This window comes from Primulina eburnea, chromosome 13 (assembly GCF_022965805.1).
Source record: "Primulina eburnea isolate SZY01 chromosome 13, ASM2296580v1, whole genome shotgun sequence".
Classification (NCBI taxonomy): domain Eukaryota; kingdom Viridiplantae; phylum Streptophyta; class Magnoliopsida; order Lamiales; family Gesneriaceae; genus Primulina; species Primulina eburnea.
This window is the reverse complement of record NC_133113.1, coordinates 31,629,047-31,647,775: the sequence shown is the minus strand read 5'-3', so window position 1 is coordinate 31,647,775 and position 18,729 is coordinate 31,629,047. Positions and strand designations below refer to the sequence as shown.

Below are 18,729 nucleotides of genomic sequence, written 5' to 3'. Positions count from 1 at the left end.
TTCAAAAATAAAAATCAATTTAACATCACTTTCTCTCTTTTGCTTCTTCCCGTTTTTAAGAAATATATATATAATAATAATAATTGAAAACAACCCTTTTTTGAACGTACGATATATTTTTAAAAATTAATAATTATCTTTAGCATCATCCCATTGCGCCTAAAAATAATTTGACGAACAATTTTGGGAATGTGAGTACTCAAAAATTCGAAAACTAAAACGAACTACATGTACAAAATATCGAAATTTCCAAGGATTTAGGAAAATGTTCAAAATTTTTTTAATGCGATGGTCAAAATATTTTTGATTGAATTAAAGGCGATTAATTACAAGTTTATTACTAAAAACTAATGGCACGTAATTTACCAGAAAAGACAAGACAACCCTGGGAGATTTAAAGCCAATGCCACATGCATCACTCGCTTACTGCGGAAAGTGGACCCCACTCCATTTACTGCGGTGGTACCCACTCATAAGCTACTCTCTCCAGTCAACGGTAGAAAAAGCCCCTTTTTAATGAAGCTACAGATGGAAAAACAAATAAAATTTAACCAAGGTTAAATGAAACTCATTCTTCTTTCCCCAAAAAAAGAATGTTAAAAATTAACAGAAAATATAAACAGAAGGAGAGGATTTTGTGAAAAATAATTTTGAACTTTGAAATTTAAGTAATATATAAGGAAGGAAAGAATGAAATTAACCATTCCAGCACCAAGAATTTGGGACTCTGGTTAATTAGTCAAGTCACATACCCTGTCGGGGCCCGAAACCCCAATCCTGAAGGCAAATCCCAAAATCATGATTGAGCCAATTGCCACCACTGACACAAGTCATCATTGAACATCTGCCCACTGCGTCTATACTTCCACCCCTATATATCTCTGTATCTATAGGTCCTTAGCTAAGCTATTCTCTCTTTTTTCAGTGCTGTATTATATATATATATATATACATATGTTGTATATTTAATTCTTGGGCCTCAGAGAAAAGCTTTGACCAGAAAATGACCACCCCATTTCTCCTCATATTGTACCCCTCTTGGTTTTGTTGTTCACACATAAGATCTCTGTAAAAGATACAGTGATTGAGATTTTGAAGAAAAGTTTTGTTGTTTCCTCTTTTCTTTTATAATCGGACGAGATAGGATTGTGGATTAAGGGAAGAATGATGACTGACAAAGATGATGGTTTGGGTTTGGGTTTGGGTTTGGGTTTGAGCCTGAGGTTCCCGGAGAACCAGCATCAGAATCTGAATTCGAGTCCGCCGCGGCCTCCGCCCACTGCGGCATCAGCAGTTCCAGTCCCTTTTCCGTTGAATCTGTTTAGATCTCCGTTACCCTTTCTTCAACAGCCGCAACAACAGCACAAACCTTCTAAGACCGATGTATTTCAGTTATCCGCTGGTAAATTTCTTGTTTCTGTTAGTTTCCAGTTGAAGTTGATAATTCCTTTTCTCGTTACATTTTATGAAGCGTTAAAGGTGAGTAATTTTTTCCACTTTTCTACGGGAGAACAGTGCATGTGTCCTTGTTGGACAGAAACATTTTGCATGTATAGTTTGTATTATTTTACCCCAGATATTGATCTTCGAAGCATGTATCTGTACTTTCTCAGATCGTAGCGGCGAGCCCAGATCATACTTCCGCGGAATCGATGTGAATCGAGCAATAACAGTGATAGATTGCGACGAAGAAGCGATGGTTTCTTCCCCAAACAGCACCGTTTCAAGCGTGAGTGGTAAGAGGTGTGAGAGAGAAGAGAATGAAGCGGAGAGGGATTCCAGCTCATTTGAGATGGAAGACGACGGTGGAGAGGCGGCGAGGAAGAAGCTCCGCCTGTCGAAGGAGCAGGCGGCGGTTCTGGAAGAGACTTTTAAGGAGCATAATACTCTGAATCCGGTGAGTGGCAATTCCGTAAAAGTATTTCTGGTTCGAGGGTGTTCTTTTAATTTTCCTTTACTGAGATTTTGTTTTGTTTCTTTGCAGAAGCAAAAGATGGCTTTGGCTAAACGGCTGAATCTGAGGCCCAGACAGGTGGAGGTTTGGTTCCAGAACAGGAGAGCAAGGTTAGTCATGATTTTTCCCATTTGATGGTATTTTTGGTCATTCTGCTAAATGTCGATTCATCTCTCTTAGTTTATGCTGGTGCACTAGTACTGGATTCAAGCAGAGATCTGATGCCGCTGAGTTGAAATTTCTTGCAAAACTATTATTGAAGTATTTGTGAAATCAAGTTCGAAAATTTCGAATGATAAATTCGTACCTTCCTAGCTGAACTCGATTAGATTGCGCTCCCCTGATTAAAACACGCTCTGTCTGTTGTTTTGATTTTGTGATTTTGTTTTCCAATAGTGTGATTTCATATATGGGTCATTATCGAGTTCAAATAATTTGTGGTTCTGTGTTTAACTTGATCTTGTCATTCATAGCATACACGCAGTAAATAAATGAGATTTGGTAACAATTGTGCAGGACCAAGTTGAAGCAAACCGAGGTGGACTGCGAGTACTTGAGACGATGCTGCGAGAATCTAACTGATGAGAACAGACGATTGCAGAAGGAGGTGAACGAGCTCCGTGCACTGAAGCTGTCCCCACAATTCTACATGAACATGAGCCCTCCCACCACCCTCACCATGTGCCCTCAATGCGAACGCGTGGCGGTCTCGTCAGCCACTACCACGCCTGCTGCAAACGTGGCATCAGCTGTTGGTGGCGTCAATCGCCAACTCCAGTTGCCTATGGGCTGCTGGGCAGCGGTCATTCCACATCAGTCGGCCCCCAGACCGTAGGGTGGGAGGACAAGCAATAGTGCCAGTTATGTTTAGAGGGGCTGATGGAAATGTAGGTAGAATGTGTAGGAGATGGATAAAAATCACTAGAGAATTGGATCTTGGATTAGTGTTTATGTTCACTTTGTTCTATGAGACGCTCTCATTTATTGATGAATATGCATAGTTTCGGGCTGAATTTGAATCCGATTTTTTTGTTTAGTTCATATGTGGATATAAAACATCAAGAATGCAAGTGTTGTTCATTTTCCAGAAGTTCGTGAGATTTTACTTTGAATAATTCATGGCTTATTTGCAACTGATACTCACCCCAATTTAAGTAAAAGCGATGGTGAGTTATGAAGGTTTATTGAAGTTCTGAATCAGCCCACCACCAATTTTGGGCTTCAAATACGTGAATGTCTCAGCCCCACACTCGTCTCGTCCCACAAGGTCTTCATTCTATTGTAATACGAACTAATATCCATCGATCCTTGAGTAACCCAGCCAGTGAGAAGTTCTTAATTTGAAAAATTCTCGGATCTCGTATGCTGTAAATAAGTACAACAAACTATTTGAAATCTCACGGCTTGTAGAACTCAAAATCCAAGAGAGGGCCATACTATTACAGCAAATGCAAATCCAAACACCATTCTTCATCATCACAAATGCAAAATCACAGAGTAACAACACAAATCGAATCTGAAAGCTCAAGTTAACCGCCAAATACAAGCCCTTTAATACTAATACAATACATGATTATGCCAAATGATAAATGATAAAAAGCGTGTTTTTTTCTATTTCACTTATAATACAACATTCACACATTTATTGTTCTTATTTTGTTTTCGCAGCGATACTTATATACTCTCACCCTCGGTTTTCCCATGTAGACTCAAGTTCGAAGTCCCCTCTCTCCTAGATTAGGGGATACAATAGAAAACAATACCTACATACAAGGCATTACTTTATCTCTCACTTAAGGTTTCTTGTTTTGACATAATATGTGATCATAAACCGATGAGAAATCGAGATATGCGGAATCTTTGTTTTTAATTTATTCTGTCTACTATATTAATGATCTCTTGGTCTAATGGTAAAGATGGAGCTTCAAAATTCACCAGGTTTTGGTTCAAATTCCACTTGTATAAGTGATGTATGTAATTTAGTCACGAAAGCTCTAACCCAATTGTATATTATCAAAAAAAAACTTATAATGTCTCATACATGTATGGGTATGTATGAATCATTTGTCTGGTGATACGTCATTAATAAATATATAAGTCGTAAAGAATGTAACATTTGATTTGATTGATAAATAATTTTTTTTTTTAAAAAACAATTATTCGTTGTCGATAATCAATTAAATAAACCACAAAAAAAAGATAAAATTCAAGAACGTTATCAGAACGACGTCATATAATATGCAATTATGGGTTTTGCCAACTCAATTACGGTGCAATTTGTAACATTTGTCAAAATGTGATTAGGAAAATAGTAATGTGAACAAACATACTTATCATATTTGATTCGCTTGAGATTGGAAGTACCTCTTATTGCATCGTACACTTTTGGTTGTGATAATCCAACCACTCCTTCACCGAACTACAATGACACACAAAAATCTATTGAAAATATTTCAATTCTTCCCACAATGCCCTCATTCTAGTATTATACTAACTAATATATCCATCGATCTTTGATGTAACCTAATCAAAATATTTTTAGTTCGAAAATTTCTCGGAGCATTTCTTTGATGAAATCTATCTTCAAAATCACTCCAAATCTCGTATGTCGCATATATGTACAACCAGCTTTACAGAATTCAAAATCCACAAGATGATCATGCTATATTGCTATTACAATGAATCCAGCACCATACAACAAATAATTTGGCCAAGAAAACTCACATAATCGTGTGTGTATATATATATATTGGTATGTATGACTATTTATTTCGTATTATGTCATTTATTATAAATGTATAATTTGGAAAGAATTGCTTATTTGATTTGTTAGATATGTATTTTTTTAACAAAAATCAAATATTTGTTTATGCCAATTAATAAAAACGCCGTCATATAATATGCGCTTACGGGCTTTACGACCAACTGTAGATTGAAATTCTTAGTATGTAACATAGAATATAATTTTTGATTTTTATTTTTACTTTCTGTTATTAAAAAATATTCATTCTGTGAATAATGCGGAAATATTCAGAATGTAGCCAATTCAAGCCTTCAAGGCACTTAATTTGGGTTCGGGAAGCCACTGAACTTGGGTCTTTGCTTCGTCTCCATCTTTGATATTTTGGCACAATTCTCTCCTACCCCTTCTCCTTCTGTCTTTTGTCTGCGCATGTGTAATTGAATGAATGCAAAGGAACGAGGCATTTTCACGGATAAAGGTTTGAGTCGATTTGCTTTTTCTGTGCATCAGGGCATCGTTACTGTAACATATACAAGGTTTCATAAATGCAATTCCCTCAATGGGCGATAGATTTATTGCGTAGGTTGGAGAGTTAAAAGTTTTGCTAAAGGCCCACAAAGCTAAAACAACTCAGGTACGAATGAAAGTGTCATTGACTTCGCCTTAATATGATGATGATGCATTTATGATTGGGCATTCATCCCATCTCCAGCAAGGATTTTTTGCGTGCTGTTTGAGACTGATTTCTGTTTTATCGCGCATTCATGTCATTGGTGGGTTTAGGATTTAGGGATTGTTGACGTTCCTGGGTCCATGTGTGGTTCATCTGAGGAAGTTTTGCTCGTTTCTGGGATGTGGGTTTTGAGATTAAAGGGTTTTTTTTACTTATGCCACCTGATTTTCATCAATGATTAAGATAAAAAAATTGAGTCTTTGATATGCAATGGAATCTTGTCTTTTGTACTATTGAGCTGTGATCGATATTGGTTGCTTTATTGGTTTCAGGTCTGAGGACATTGTTGCAACCCGTGATTGAGTAGGATTGTTGTGGTATAGCGGTTTCTGGTTTTGGCAGCTCGGAGAAATTAAGGGAAAAGGCAGTTCATCACATACCGTTCGCCAGATTATTATTTTTTTGGCTTTAGAATTGAGTGTACAGAGTTTATCATATTGTGCATCATCTCAGGCTATTTTGAATTACCTAGTTGTTGATAGCTTCTTTACTTGCCGTGGGAGAGTTTGTTTGCGCTGAAGTTGGTTCAAGTATGAGTAGGAGGGTACGGAGGAGAGTTGTTAGGAAGGGCAAAGAGAAAGTTGATTACCCCGAGATTGATGAGAATTTGTGTTTGAATGAGAAAGGAATGGTTGATTGGACCAAACTACCTGATGATACAGTACTTCAGCTTTTCTCATGTCTGAACTACCGTGACCGGGCGAGCCTGTCGTCAACCTGCCGCACATGGAGGACTCTAGGTAAATCACCTTGTTTGTGGCAAGTGTTGGATCTGCGGCCCCACAAGTGCGATTCTGTGGCTGCTGCATCACTGGCCTCTCGGTGCGAGAATCTGCAGAAACTTCGTTTCCGTGGCCCTGAATGTGCTGATGCTATCATAAACCTTCACGCGAAGAATTTGCGTGAGATCAGTGCTGACTGTTGCAGAAAAATGACCGATGCCACGCTCTCTGTACTTGCAGCGAGGCACGAAGCGCTAGAGTGCCTTCAGCTGGGGCCAGATTTCTGTGAAAAGATTACCAGTGATGCCGTAAAAGCTGTAGCAATTTGCTGTCCGCGGCTGCAGAAACTTCGACTCTCAGGTCTACGTGAAGTGGATGCAGATGCTATTAATGCTTTGGCAAAGCATTGCCCTAATTTGACAGATATTGGATTCATTGACTGCCGAAAGGTAGATGAAACATACCTGGGGAATATTGCATCAGTTCGTTTCCTTTCAGTTGCTGGGACAACTAATATAAATTGGAATTTGGTGTTACAAAAATGGAGTAAGCAACCGAACCTGACAGGCTTAGATGCCTCAAGAACAGATATTAACCCCACAACTGTTTCAAGATTGTTTTCATCCTTGCCCAGTTTGAAGGTCTTGTGTGCCTTGAATTGTCCGGCACTTGAAGAAGAGGTGGATACCACCTCTCTCTCTATTAACAACAATAAAGGTAAATTGCTTCTAGCTGCCTTCACGGACATTCTTAAAGGAGTAGCAACCCTATTTGTCGATACACCAAAGAACGAGAGGAATAATTTCTTGGATTGGAGAAGCTCGAAGATCAAGGATAAGAAGTTGGATGAAACCATGAACTGGTTGGAATGGATAATTTCCAGTTCACTTCTACGAGTTTCTGAGGGAAATCCTCGTGGTTTGGATAAATTCTGGCTCAACCAAGGGACAACTTTGTTGCTTAGTTGCATGCAGAGTGCCCAGGAGGAAGTTCAGGAAAGGGCAGCCATGGCTCTTGCTACTTTTGTTGTAATCGATGATGAAAGTGCAAGTATAGACACTGGAAGGGCTGAGGCAGTTTTGCGAGATGGTGGCATACGCCTTCTCCTAAATCTTGCCTGCTCGTGGCGGGAGGGGATTCAGGCAGAAGCTGCTAAGGTGAGATCTCTTTCATCGATGCCTTATTGAGAATGTTGTCCCATAGATTTGCTCATGCATTTCATTCGACCCTGTCATCATCTACTGATCTTATTGCAAATTGTTCCTGCCTTTTTAGATGGTAGAAAAAGCAATAATTAGTTGTTGACCAAATTCTCAAAGTGCTTTTTTGTGTGTAGGCCATTGCTAACTTATCGGTGAATACCAATGTTGCGAAAGCTGTGGCTGATGAAGGAGGCATCCGGATTCTTGCAAATCTTGCTCGGTCTGTAAACAGATTAGTTGCTGAAGAGGCTGCGGGAGGACTGTGGAATCTCTCTGTGGGTGAAGAGCACAAGGTTGTATCTCTGCTGCATGTTTTTCTTCACTTTCATGACATTTCATGCTTCATTTTTTTTCATTCCAGGGTACCATCGCTGAAGCTGGTGCTGTAAAAGCTTTAGTTGACCTCATCTTCAAATGGTCGAGGTGTACTGGTGGTGAAGGAGTGTTGGTATGCTTTAAGGGGCTATTGTTTTATTTGCATGTTATTAATGCATAGAAGTGTGTTATAATGGAAATGGACCCAGAGTTGCATTAACATGCTCCAGTTTATTATTTTTCTTCAATTGATTTAGGAACGTGCGGCTGGTGCATTGGCAAATTTGGCTGCAGATGATAAATGTAGTATGGAAGTTGCTGCAGTGGGCGGTGTACATGGCTTGGTATCCCTTGTTCGGAGTTGCAAGGTTGAAGGAGTGCAAGAGCAGGTGGTGTTATGTTCTAATTGAATGGAATTCTGAATCATGAATATTCCATATTAGTTTAACACACTGGATAGGATAATTAGGAGTTTGGCCATCCTCTATTGTTGATGCATCACAGAAAGTTGTCCCAAGATAATTTGTTTGTAGACTCTTCTTATGTACTTTGTTTTCATGTTTCCGAGGTCAATATTTACAACTTGTGTGCAAGTCCTTTTGGAGCTGGGCATGCCCAGAACTTTAGCCGGAGGGAGCGATGGGGATGAAGGGGAGATTTAGTATGTTGTTCGGGGTGAAATTTAATTTTTATGAAAAACATTTATAAAAGTTTTTTTAGGACAGTGAACTTCTAGTCCACTGATGTAATCCTTTTTACTATATTAATAATAAAATAATGTTTCCTATCAAAAAAAAAAATTTATAAAAGTTTTTTTTTTGTTTCACACCATTGCTGGGTTTGCCCCTGCTTTAGAGCAGTCCAGGGATGTTAGTGATTTTTGGATGAACAGATTCTACTCCATGGCTGTCTTACCTTCAATTAACTATTTGTGTGGAAAAACTCTCTTGGCATGTTAAAAAGTTTTATCCAGTTTTTGAATGATACACCTTGGTGTCATTGTACAGGCAGCTCGGGCTTTGGCTAATTTGGCTGCTCATGGAGATAGCAATAGTAACAATGCTGCTGTGGGACAGGAGGCAGGAGCTCTTGAAGCTCTCGTGCAACTTACTCGCTCTCTCCATGATGGTGTTAGGTATTGTATATTTACTGAAGTTTCAATGGCTATGTTCGAGTTTTTTACATTTTTGCATGAGGTTGGTCATTTCTGGTTTTTCCTTGTCATGTAAATGCATTAATTGCCTGTGAGAATGAAAATAGATTCCATATTGGTTGATTTTTAGGCAAGAAGCTGCTGGTGCATTATGGAATTTATCATTTGACGATAGAAATCGGGAAGCAATTGCAGCAGCTGGTGGAGCTGAGGCATTGGTATAGCATTTTTGTGTATTAAAGCATTTAGATACTCTTGATTGATTCCAAGCAACTAATAATTTAGAGGAAACTGGGGGATAATTTTGCAAAATCCAACAGTTTGAAACCGTACATTGGCAAAAAGAAAAAGCATGAAGGTAATCGTCTAGATTCATTGGGTCATATGTGTAAGTTCTAGGGCAGCCTATTTTATGGGAACTATATCAAAAGCATGTCTTAGTTACTTTCACTTTTAGGAATCATATATTGGTCCTAACTGATTTATGGTCTATGGACCTCTCCAAAAGTTGCCACCTCTCCATTTCCCTTTTCATGAAAAGTCATGCTAGATAGAAGAAATTTTTAGTGTTGGTTTTAGTTGTGTTGTGTACTTCTTCGAGTTATTGAACTTGCTTCGAATGAGCTACCACTTCCCAGAAGGTCACCGATTTGAACCTGTGTGTGATAGTAGTCAATGAATCAAGATATTTCTGTGCCTGTGGAGGAGGGAATTTGGTTTACTGGAATTCTGGCAGGATTATGACGACAGGCTCGTGTCTAGAAAATCAATAAATTGAACACTTCAATGTCGCTGGAGACTTTTATAGTGATGTCTTTGGTGTTTGCCTTCCACTGTCATTTACACAATACATAATGGACAATGGTATTGGTGTTCTTTGGTGTACTGCCCCTTGGAAAATACACTTATTGTTTTGCAATACGTTATGACTTACTGAGTTTCTAGAGTTCAGTTTTGTTCTGAAAAATTAAGAAAATATAGAAATCTGCATGCGATAAATGAACCACACGTTCAGACATTAATAATAAATAATTTTTTAAAGAAGCTTTTTCTTGCCTCTGCTTGGTATTTGCTTTCCTAGCTAGTTGAATGTATTTCATTATGTTAGAAGCACCAAGCGTCTTTGCTTAAGCTTGAATTTAGACTATGAAATCAGGAAAAATCAGTAGTAGGAGAAGCAAGCACTATTAATGAGCATTGCATGCAAGAGTTGCGCAGGTCGGGAATGTGCTATCACAGTGATGAGCAAGTTTTTGTGCACATTGTTGAGTCTCTCGTAGATAAACCTCACTATTATCACATCCATGCTTGTATTTTGTGGTCTCTTCCGTGGAGATTTATATCACGAATCTTCTAAAATTGTCGTTGTATGTGACATCTTTTACATGAACATCACGAGGAAATATATCTTGGAAGTTTACACCTGAGTAATATATTACACGTCGGTCAGTATTACCTCCCAACTTGATACACAAGCATAGAAAACATCGCCAGCTCCAAGTTACATTACCTTGTTTTTAGATAGTTGGTTTTTAGATATGTGTAATGTGTTTGAGTCTTGGCTACCCATTGAGAATGATTTTGAGTATGTTTGATGTACTCATCCACTCTGCCGAATATGGATGAGCTCGTGTCAGCTTTGACAATGTTGTTATTCAACTGCAATTAATGATTGAGGAATGATCACTCGAGTGATATTTCTGTTTCTAAGTCAGTCTTTGCCAAAAGTTTTTGTATTCTTCTAGCAACGGTGTGCAAAAGTGTACATGTTCTTTTGCCTCTGCTTTATTCTATTCTAGCCTCTGTTATGATGGTAATTAGATACTATTGTTCGTAAATTGGGCCAGTAACTCTTGATCCAGTTTGTGGATTTCTAATAGGTGGGGAAATTAAGTTGCCGTCTATTTACTTCATTTCATAACCTATAGTATCAGATTGTGTTGATTTTGTCTGCATTCAGAATGAACTATCACAAAATTGCTCTTAGCATAGTAGCAAAATTGTTATTTCTCATAAGCCATCTACTGCAATTCTACCGTAGTCATCAGAGTTGTGCATGATCTGTGTGGTATTACCTTTTCCATCTGTTTTTCTGGTCTACTCTTACACCACCAATGGTTCTTACCTATTGACATAGTGTTCATTGTAATCTAGCGGACGAATTCCAACTCATGCTGGCTGTTCATTTTTTTGTGATCTCTAGGTTGTTCTAGCGCGTTCCTGTTCAAATGCCTCTCATGGCCTTCAGGAGAGGGCTGCCGGTGCTCTTTGGGGATTGTCAGTTTCGGAAGCAAATAGGTATAAGCATTACAGTTGTTTGTATGGTATTTCTGCTTCTGATGATGGTCTTTGGCAGTTGTAATGCAAAATAATCTATATTGTTTTTTCTGTGTACCCAATTTGCACCAATCCAATCAAGCAGAAATGACCAAAGCAAACTTCTATTTATTTTGACATCCAGTCAGATTTTAATGCAGTTCAGTCCATTGTAATTTTATTCATACTTGTGGGTCTCTACAGACATGACAAATAGCTAATGTACATCTTAACTCCTCCTAAACCTTGGCTTACACAAAGCAGAACCGTCAAGACTAAAGTTCTCATGTAGCATGTCCAAGTGTTGAAGAGAATAGTTGTTCACATTTAGATATACTTACGATGTTCTATGATCTCAATTTCAGTATGGAGTACTGAAAGGCTTAGCTAGAAAAATTCAACTGTAACCTCAAGAACTTGTAGCTGGTTTTAAACATTCATGCTTTTTCCGTTTTTTGTCCATTTTTTCCATTTTGGCAGTTTCACTCTAGGTAGTTAGATGGATTCTCTCCTGGCAAAACCAAAATCAATGAAAGAATGGAAGTAAATTGGTTGGTGGTGAGTCGTGACAAGAATAAATCTCATCCACATCTACAAATTAGATCAAATCATACTGGCAATGTCTATTGTAAACTTAAAATTGGACAACAGAGTTTTGCTATTGCCAACTGCTCGTCTATAGATCAGCTTTTATGCTTTTTAATGTGTCAGTTTTGCGACATAGTTACCCATATTTGGTGGACATGTAGTTTCTGACCAATTATTATCTATTCGTTTATGTTTTGACAATATGTTTCTCGTAATAGCATTGCCATTGGCCGAGAAGGTGGCGTGGCACCTCTAATTGCACTGGCACAATCAGATGTTGCGGTAAGTTTTCTTTTTGACAACACCAGAATTGTCATTTGGGTTTGTTTTTCGGTTGTCATTTGTGCCATCCAAGCATGGTAGGTTAATTTGGTTTGTTCTGTCTTTTTCCCACTATAAACTATGTTTACTTGCTTAATTTTGATTTTCATTAGTTGACGTAGCGAACTTCTGTAAGTTACATCCGATTGCATTCATGTTAAAAGTTGGATATAATCCAGAAAACCATATAGCTGGCCACTTACAAATCTTTATCTAAGATTTTTGTGGTGTCCGTGATGGTAACAAAGATCATGATAGGATCATACATTAATATCAATTTATTTTTCTGGAGCGGCAAAGGGTGTAAATTATGGTTATTGTAATATCTTTTGAGGAGCGAAACCTGAGAGACCTGATGAATTCAGGAGTGGTAGGAAGTTGTCCACGACAGCAGTTCAAGAAAGAAGACTATATGGGCCGAAAAACTGCGACTATGTTTCGGGTATTGTTGGTTGCAGGTCGAGTTCTGTCCATAAGATTGAAGCCTGACTGGTAGTCACCACTGACTCAAAATTGTGTATTATCTTTTCTTAGTAGCAGGTTGCTTCATACTATTCTTAGTATTGGCCATATTTTGCTTGAGATTGTTGATAATAATATATAGTTGAAAGAAAGCTTCCAATGGAATATCGAACTCTCTAGATGGATGAATTACAGGAGGTTGTGATCTGTTGAGAATGTGGAAAGGAGAATAACCTCTTGATGAGTGAAACGGAGAGTTTTATGAAAGTTAAGAACCTGATAATCCATCTCATAGCCGCAAAGACATTGTTCAAGCCTATGGTTAGTGACCTCTAGTTGTTCGTCCATTCGGGACTCCGCAGCACCAGAGATACTCACACATTTTTTTCACGGTGGTGCATGGTCTTGTACATGAATTCTTTTTTTTGGCGGTCCCGCAGCACCTCTGCAATGGCATTTCTCACTAGTTGTTTGGCATCAAGGTGCTCCAACTCATACTTTTTGCTCACGATATAATCCCACTTCACGCGAAGAAATAGACATACAAAATGAACTTATCAAGCATCTCCACCAGAAGGGGCATTAGCTGAAGCAAATGAATCACTAGCTAGTGTGGATTTGAGTTTTGGAGTTAAGATCAATGTGTTTTTTAATGGAGGACAGCTTGTGGAGGTTTTCTTTAACTGCTGCATCAATGACATCGAGTTACTTGTCATGTCCTGCAATGTGAGAAAAACCTTCACAATTCGGGTCGATGCATGGGGTCCTGTCTATCATGCAGTCAACAAGATCACCAAAAAATGATACGTTGTGATGAGTGGTAAATTGAGAATACCCACACTCCCGAAGAGGAAAGAAGAAGAGAACTTGTACTGAAAATTTTCTTTATTCATACAAATTTTCATTCTCACAATTTAATGTGGAATTTGTTGCAAGACTTCCCGATACTTTCAATGTGCTGGTCAAATTTTAAAAAAAAAGCATGTCACAATTATGGTTACACAACTATATTTGTTAAGGATAGTTAGCAAAATAAATTTGTTCAAACTTTTTTTGAAATCTTTATTTTTTCAAAAAATTTGTTTAACCAAGGTTATTTTCAAAATTTTCATATTTGGTATTGTAGGACATCACTATTCTTGAGCATTCGTGCAAGTTATTTTATAAACTTCCTCCTTTGCTACCTCAACTTCCATTTGGTGCATAATGTAATCTTTCTCTAAGTCTCGTTGAGCTTCTAGGAACGATATGTGTGTTGTTTGTATCACATTTAGTAATAAATCTTAGCATATGATTAGTATTTTGTTTCTCACTAAAACATGAATGAATCTTTGCACATGCATCATATTTTCAGGATGTACACGAGACTGCAGCAGGGGCTCTTTGGAATCTTGCTTTCAATCCTTGTAATGCTTTCTCAATTGTAGTGGAAGGGGGGGTTCCTGTGCTAGTTCATCTTTGTTCTTCTTCTACATCAAAAATGGCACGCTTTATGTCTGCATTGGCACTGTCTTACATGTTTGACGGAAGGTATTCAACAATTCTCTAACGTGGTTTCTATTATTTTAGTTTCATTTTGTTGTTCGTAGTCGTTTTATAAATTTTTTTAGATTTTACATTCCACTGACAGACAATGCAATTTGCATTATTGACCGATCTTTCGGTTGGGAAACTAGCAGTGTACTAAATCAAATTATAATATAGTCGGGTTTGAGTCATAGTCTGTCAAACAGATATTATAATTTTCATTACTTGACTTAAGCTAGACTAATCAATTAAATGAGTTAAGGTAAAATGATAAATCTAATAAGCTAAAACTAAGGAAATTTGCCAATTAAACAAATAGTATATAATTATAAAAAAAAAGTTCAAATTCAAATAAAAGAACCAAGATACACAATAGTGTCGAACTCTAATATGCTGACATATATTGAAATTCAAATAATTATCAAATTTTTGTACAATCACGGTAAAATCCCCTAATTTCTTTGTTAGTCAATTACTCAAGTTAATAAACATATTTCAATGCCACATTCTAGATTTAAATGCATTAAATTCAATGGAATTTCATATTTAATCTAAAACCGCAGCATACAAATCAAATTCTATTCTTAGTTGACTTAACTATGTGTTTTTGTTATATAATTATCGTCCAATTAATCTATTCAAGATTAATCGACGAACATATAAATAATTGATGAAGTTATTTGCAAGTCATATTAAATAATTATCAATCAATAATTGGGAGCAAGAGAAAATCATTAATTGAAAACAAACCAAATATTATAATAGTGTACCGTCTCGGCCGTACCGCGGTCTTAGTACAAATAAATTTATCTCATAAATAAAAAAAAATCATAAAAACAATGTATGAATTCGTAAAAATAGATTTAGAAAGGAAGTAAGAAAATCTGAGTGTGATTGGCGCGATTCTCCTTTGAAGTTGTCTTCTTCGCACAAATCATAGCCGTCCAAAAGTAACTGTCAAAAGTCTCTAATAAAAGTCCAAAACCTTGTATTTATAATTTTTCCATAAAAAAGTCATTCTTGGACTTGAATTCTTCCCAAAATGTAAAAAAATCTCAGGTTTTTTTGGAAATTCCCTCTTTTTCCTGATTTTCTGCAATATCCAGGATTTTTTCCACGTGAGGATCCGCCTAAATTATAATCACAATGCATATGCTCAATTTTACTCAGATACAGACCCAGCACGGAAGTGGTACAAGGGTTCATCATTTTTGCCCAAAATATTTATTCATTTTCAGTGACCAGCGGATACAGACCTGGATATAGGGGCCATACCACTTTTGCAAAATCGATCTTTAAAAATTCCTTCCTTTCTCTTTAGACCCTTCCTTACTTTTTGGGGTCTTCCTTTATGGCTTTGAATTCTTTGATCTTTTTCCCACAATTGAACTTTTTCCAAACTTTGGTTAAACCTAGGAACAATATAAAATAAGCGCAAAATAAGGAATAAAAATGCTAGATAAACACAAATACGATAAAATAGTTCCCTAAAAATCTTTATAGATTTGTGCTTATCAATTATCTTCTTTCTAAGTTTTGCATTAGTCGATGTCAGCTCTGTAGCTAAGTGACCATATACCATATTTGCACTCAGTTCTCATTGCATCATCTTATCTTTTGTAAAGAGCTGTTTTTTTTAGTAAAGAGCTGTTTCTGAAAGGCAGTAAACAAGATAACTCTGGAGTCATAACAATGAAGGTTCTTTGTTTATTCTACTGACATGATGTTCATGTGCATCTCAAGAAATAAGATACACTGGAAACCTCTGAATGTTCTGAGAGGACTTTTGAATGTATTACTAAAACCGAATCATCGCCCTTCAACTTTAAATAAAATATTTTTCAAGCGAGACTTGTGCAACATCTGACTTGGTATTTTACAAAGAGTCTAATGCGCTTTAGTCAGTTTAGTAAATCTGGAGAATTAATAATCCCTCCCTTTATACATTATACTCAGACCTCCAATCAAATGATTATTTTTGCATCTAATGCTTTGAGGTTTAAAATGTTTGCATGCTGGGGTGTAAAAAGTGACTAAAATGTTGTACGTCCACCTCCCCTTATTATATTCGGAAGATCTAGTCTTGTTATTTGGACATATCTAAAGAGAGACAAATGAAATTTCTATGGCAAACATAGTGTCTATAATTCCCTTCACTCTGACATTTAAAATTAATGTTTCAGATGAGTATATCCTCCTTTTAAAATTCATAATTTCAAATCTAAATTGGCTTGTGCATCACTAAGGAGTTTGTGCTTCAGAAAACTGTATGATACACATAATAATGGACTTGTTTAAATTGGAGTGCTTAGATATTTTACACATAAATTGTTTATGCAGTACTTTCCTGTTGCTCCACTTCCATATAATGCACACGCAAGCCTTTGAATTCAAACAAGAAACTTTCTTTAATTTGTTGGCATTTTCTTCAAAAAAAAAAAACTCTAGCGAAAGTTATGAACTGCTGAAATTTGAAAGTTTTTCAGTTTTCAAGGAGAGGGGTTTTATGAAATTTTAACGAAACACAACCTGGTGATAGTATTTTATATGCATCACTTTTCCTGTCTCCATTGTGGAAAGTGGCAGGTATTGGCCACAGCGTTGTGAAAGTCTCAATTTATGTGCAGAATTGATGAAATTGCCCAGATAGGAACATCAACTAACAGTCCTTCCAAAAGTATGACCTTAGATGGTGCCAGAAGATTGGCTTTGAAGCACATTGAAGCATTTTTCTTGACGTTCACTGACCCCCAAGCTTTTTCCAGTGCTGCTGCCTCATCAGCTCCTGCAGCATTGAATCAAGTAACAGAATGTGCTCGTATTCAAGAAGCAGGTCATCTTAGATGCAGGTCCCCTCTCTCTTGCCCCCTCCCTAAAATTGCATTTTCGCTTGCAGTCTTTTACTGGTGTTAATTTTTGTTTTTATTGGCTGCTGGCCCTATAGATTGCATGTACACAGATGCTCACACTAATGTGGTTTGTAGAGGTACTCTCCCCTTAATTCGGTATGAATGATATTCCTCAATCACTGACGTAAACTGGATTTTATTGGTTCTTTTGCCTGTCTAAAGCAAAATCCCAGGGGAGACTACCGATTTTACATTTTAGCAATTTTAATGACTAATATGTCTAAACCATTTTCAATTAGCTAGCCATATGTTTATGATCAAGTTTTACAAATAAAAAACTTTACCACTCTCTCTGGATTTCTCAATTTCTCGTGTTACAAAAGGATTTGTGTGCTTGTTCTAAATGAGACTTGAAAGCTGATTGTGAGATATGCCAAATTTGCATTGACGTGAGCTTGAAAACTTATGGTGCATGTTATCTAAAGATTGTTGTATAATTAATTCAATGTCTGGGAAGAAGCAATGAATTTCTGTGCGTTCAGATGTATGTTCAATTCACGATATTTTGAAATCTGCTTACAGATTCCAGCCTTTCGAGGAAACCAAAGACTGGAGGCCAGATTTTCGTGACTTTTTCAAAGCACTTCTCTGTTTGTTAAATTTTGTCAAGTTGCCACTATCCATATGATAATTTTCCTGTTGCATTATTCAAACCGGTTAGTTGAACCTTTTACACCAAAAGAGGACCCGGACACAAGCTTCTTGACATACTAATTCTATCACATCATTCCCTGCGAGCCCTTAATCCATGTTATCTGTTTGGTGTCTGAATGGTTGTCGTGCTTAACTATAATTGTCTTGCACGTTTTGCTACCTCTGTCCTCATTGTCCTGATAGTTCTATTTGTATTCAGTGGAGCTGAGATTGGAAGATTTGTCGGTATGCTGCGAAATCCTTCTTCTATTCTGAAGGCATGTGCTGCATTTGCTCTTCTTCAGGTACATCATACAAGGATTCACACAAGACAAAGTTTTATATATTCTTGAGCTATGAATAAATCAGATTATTACTGCCCCCAGTTTGTTGACATCTCATCTCATGTTCTACTGTTCAAGTTCACGATCCCTGGGGGACGGCATTCCCTGCACCACGTGAACCTTCTCCAAAACGCTGGAGCTCCTCGAGTACTTCGTGCTGCTGCAGCAGCAGCAGCAACAGGTGCCACACTCGAAGCCAAAATTTTTGCTCGTATTGTACTTCGAAATCTGGAGCAACATCACATGGAATCTTCTGTCGGAAGAGCATCTGTGTAGATATCAGTTTCATTTAGAGTCTGCAAATAAAAGGTTCAGCTTAGTTTTCTTGATGACGAGTTAGCTATATTTGGCGATGGTTCCATATATTTTAAAATTTGAGATTGAGACTGTTGTGAGTTGAAATAATTTTTCTTTTTTGGGTCTGAATGTATGCGCTCAAGTTCAAAACATATGTTTGTGGGGGGTAAAATCATTGTTAAGAAATATTTATTTTATTTGCATTGATTTGCTATCCCTTGATAGTACCCGACTCTTTATCAAGTTAGCTCAATGACACGTGGATTGTTATAATAAAAAAATTTGGAACTATTATTATTTTGCAATCAACACTCATCTCTTTTAATGAATTTCAACTATATTTTTTACTTAGTAAATAATAAAAGACAAAATATATAATAATTTGAGTGAATAACTGACATTAATTTATTTAACATAAAAAACTGTGTATTTTCAAAAAATATGATCCTAGCCTAGTTTGTGAGTTTTCGTGAACGAAATTATGACATTTTTGTGAAATTTCTTAAATAT

At 37.0% G+C, this 18,729-nt stretch overlaps 2 protein-coding genes across 3 annotated transcripts; both read left to right on the top strand.

Moving 5' to 3' along the window:
- Window positions 1-906: 906 nt before the first annotated feature.
- On the top strand, window positions 907-3,034 carry LOC140808856 (homeobox-leucine zipper protein HAT4-like). Its single transcript, XM_073166165.1, has 4 exons — window positions 907-1,402; window positions 1,614-1,897; window positions 1,985-2,064; window positions 2,471-3,034. Exons 1-4 carry the CDS (start codon window positions 1,165-1,167, stop codon window positions 2,787-2,789), a joined length of 921 nt encoding a protein of 306 aa, XP_073022266.1. The 5' UTR covers window positions 907-1,164; the 3' UTR covers window positions 2,790-3,034.
- Window positions 3,035-4,982: 1,948 nt separating this feature from the next.
- Window positions 4,983-18,449, top strand: LOC140808855 (protein ARABIDILLO 1). 2 transcript variants are annotated; one of them, XM_073166163.1, is made up of 14 exons: window positions 4,984-5,175; window positions 5,281-5,331; window positions 5,703-7,309; window positions 7,489-7,647; window positions 7,716-7,802; window positions 7,927-8,058; window positions 8,677-8,804; window positions 8,953-9,040; window positions 11,026-11,120; window positions 11,945-12,008; window positions 13,864-14,039; window positions 16,664-16,885; window positions 17,799-17,883; window positions 18,001-18,449. In XM_073166163.1, the coding sequence occupies exons 3-14, from the start codon at window positions 5,963-5,965 to the stop codon at window positions 18,196-18,198; spliced, it is 2,781 nt and encodes a 926-aa protein (XP_073022264.1). In that variant the 5' UTR covers window positions 4,984-5,175; window positions 5,281-5,331; window positions 5,703-5,962; the 3' UTR covers window positions 18,199-18,449. The 2 variants fall into 2 exon arrangements, with proteins under 2 accessions (XP_073022265.1, XP_073022264.1); XM_073166164.1 differs by lacking the exons at window positions 17,799-17,883; window positions 18,001-18,449 and adding an exon at window positions 17,468-17,780 and having other exon boundaries at window positions 4,983-5,331.
- The last annotated feature ends 280 nt before the right edge of the window (window positions 18,450-18,729 follow it).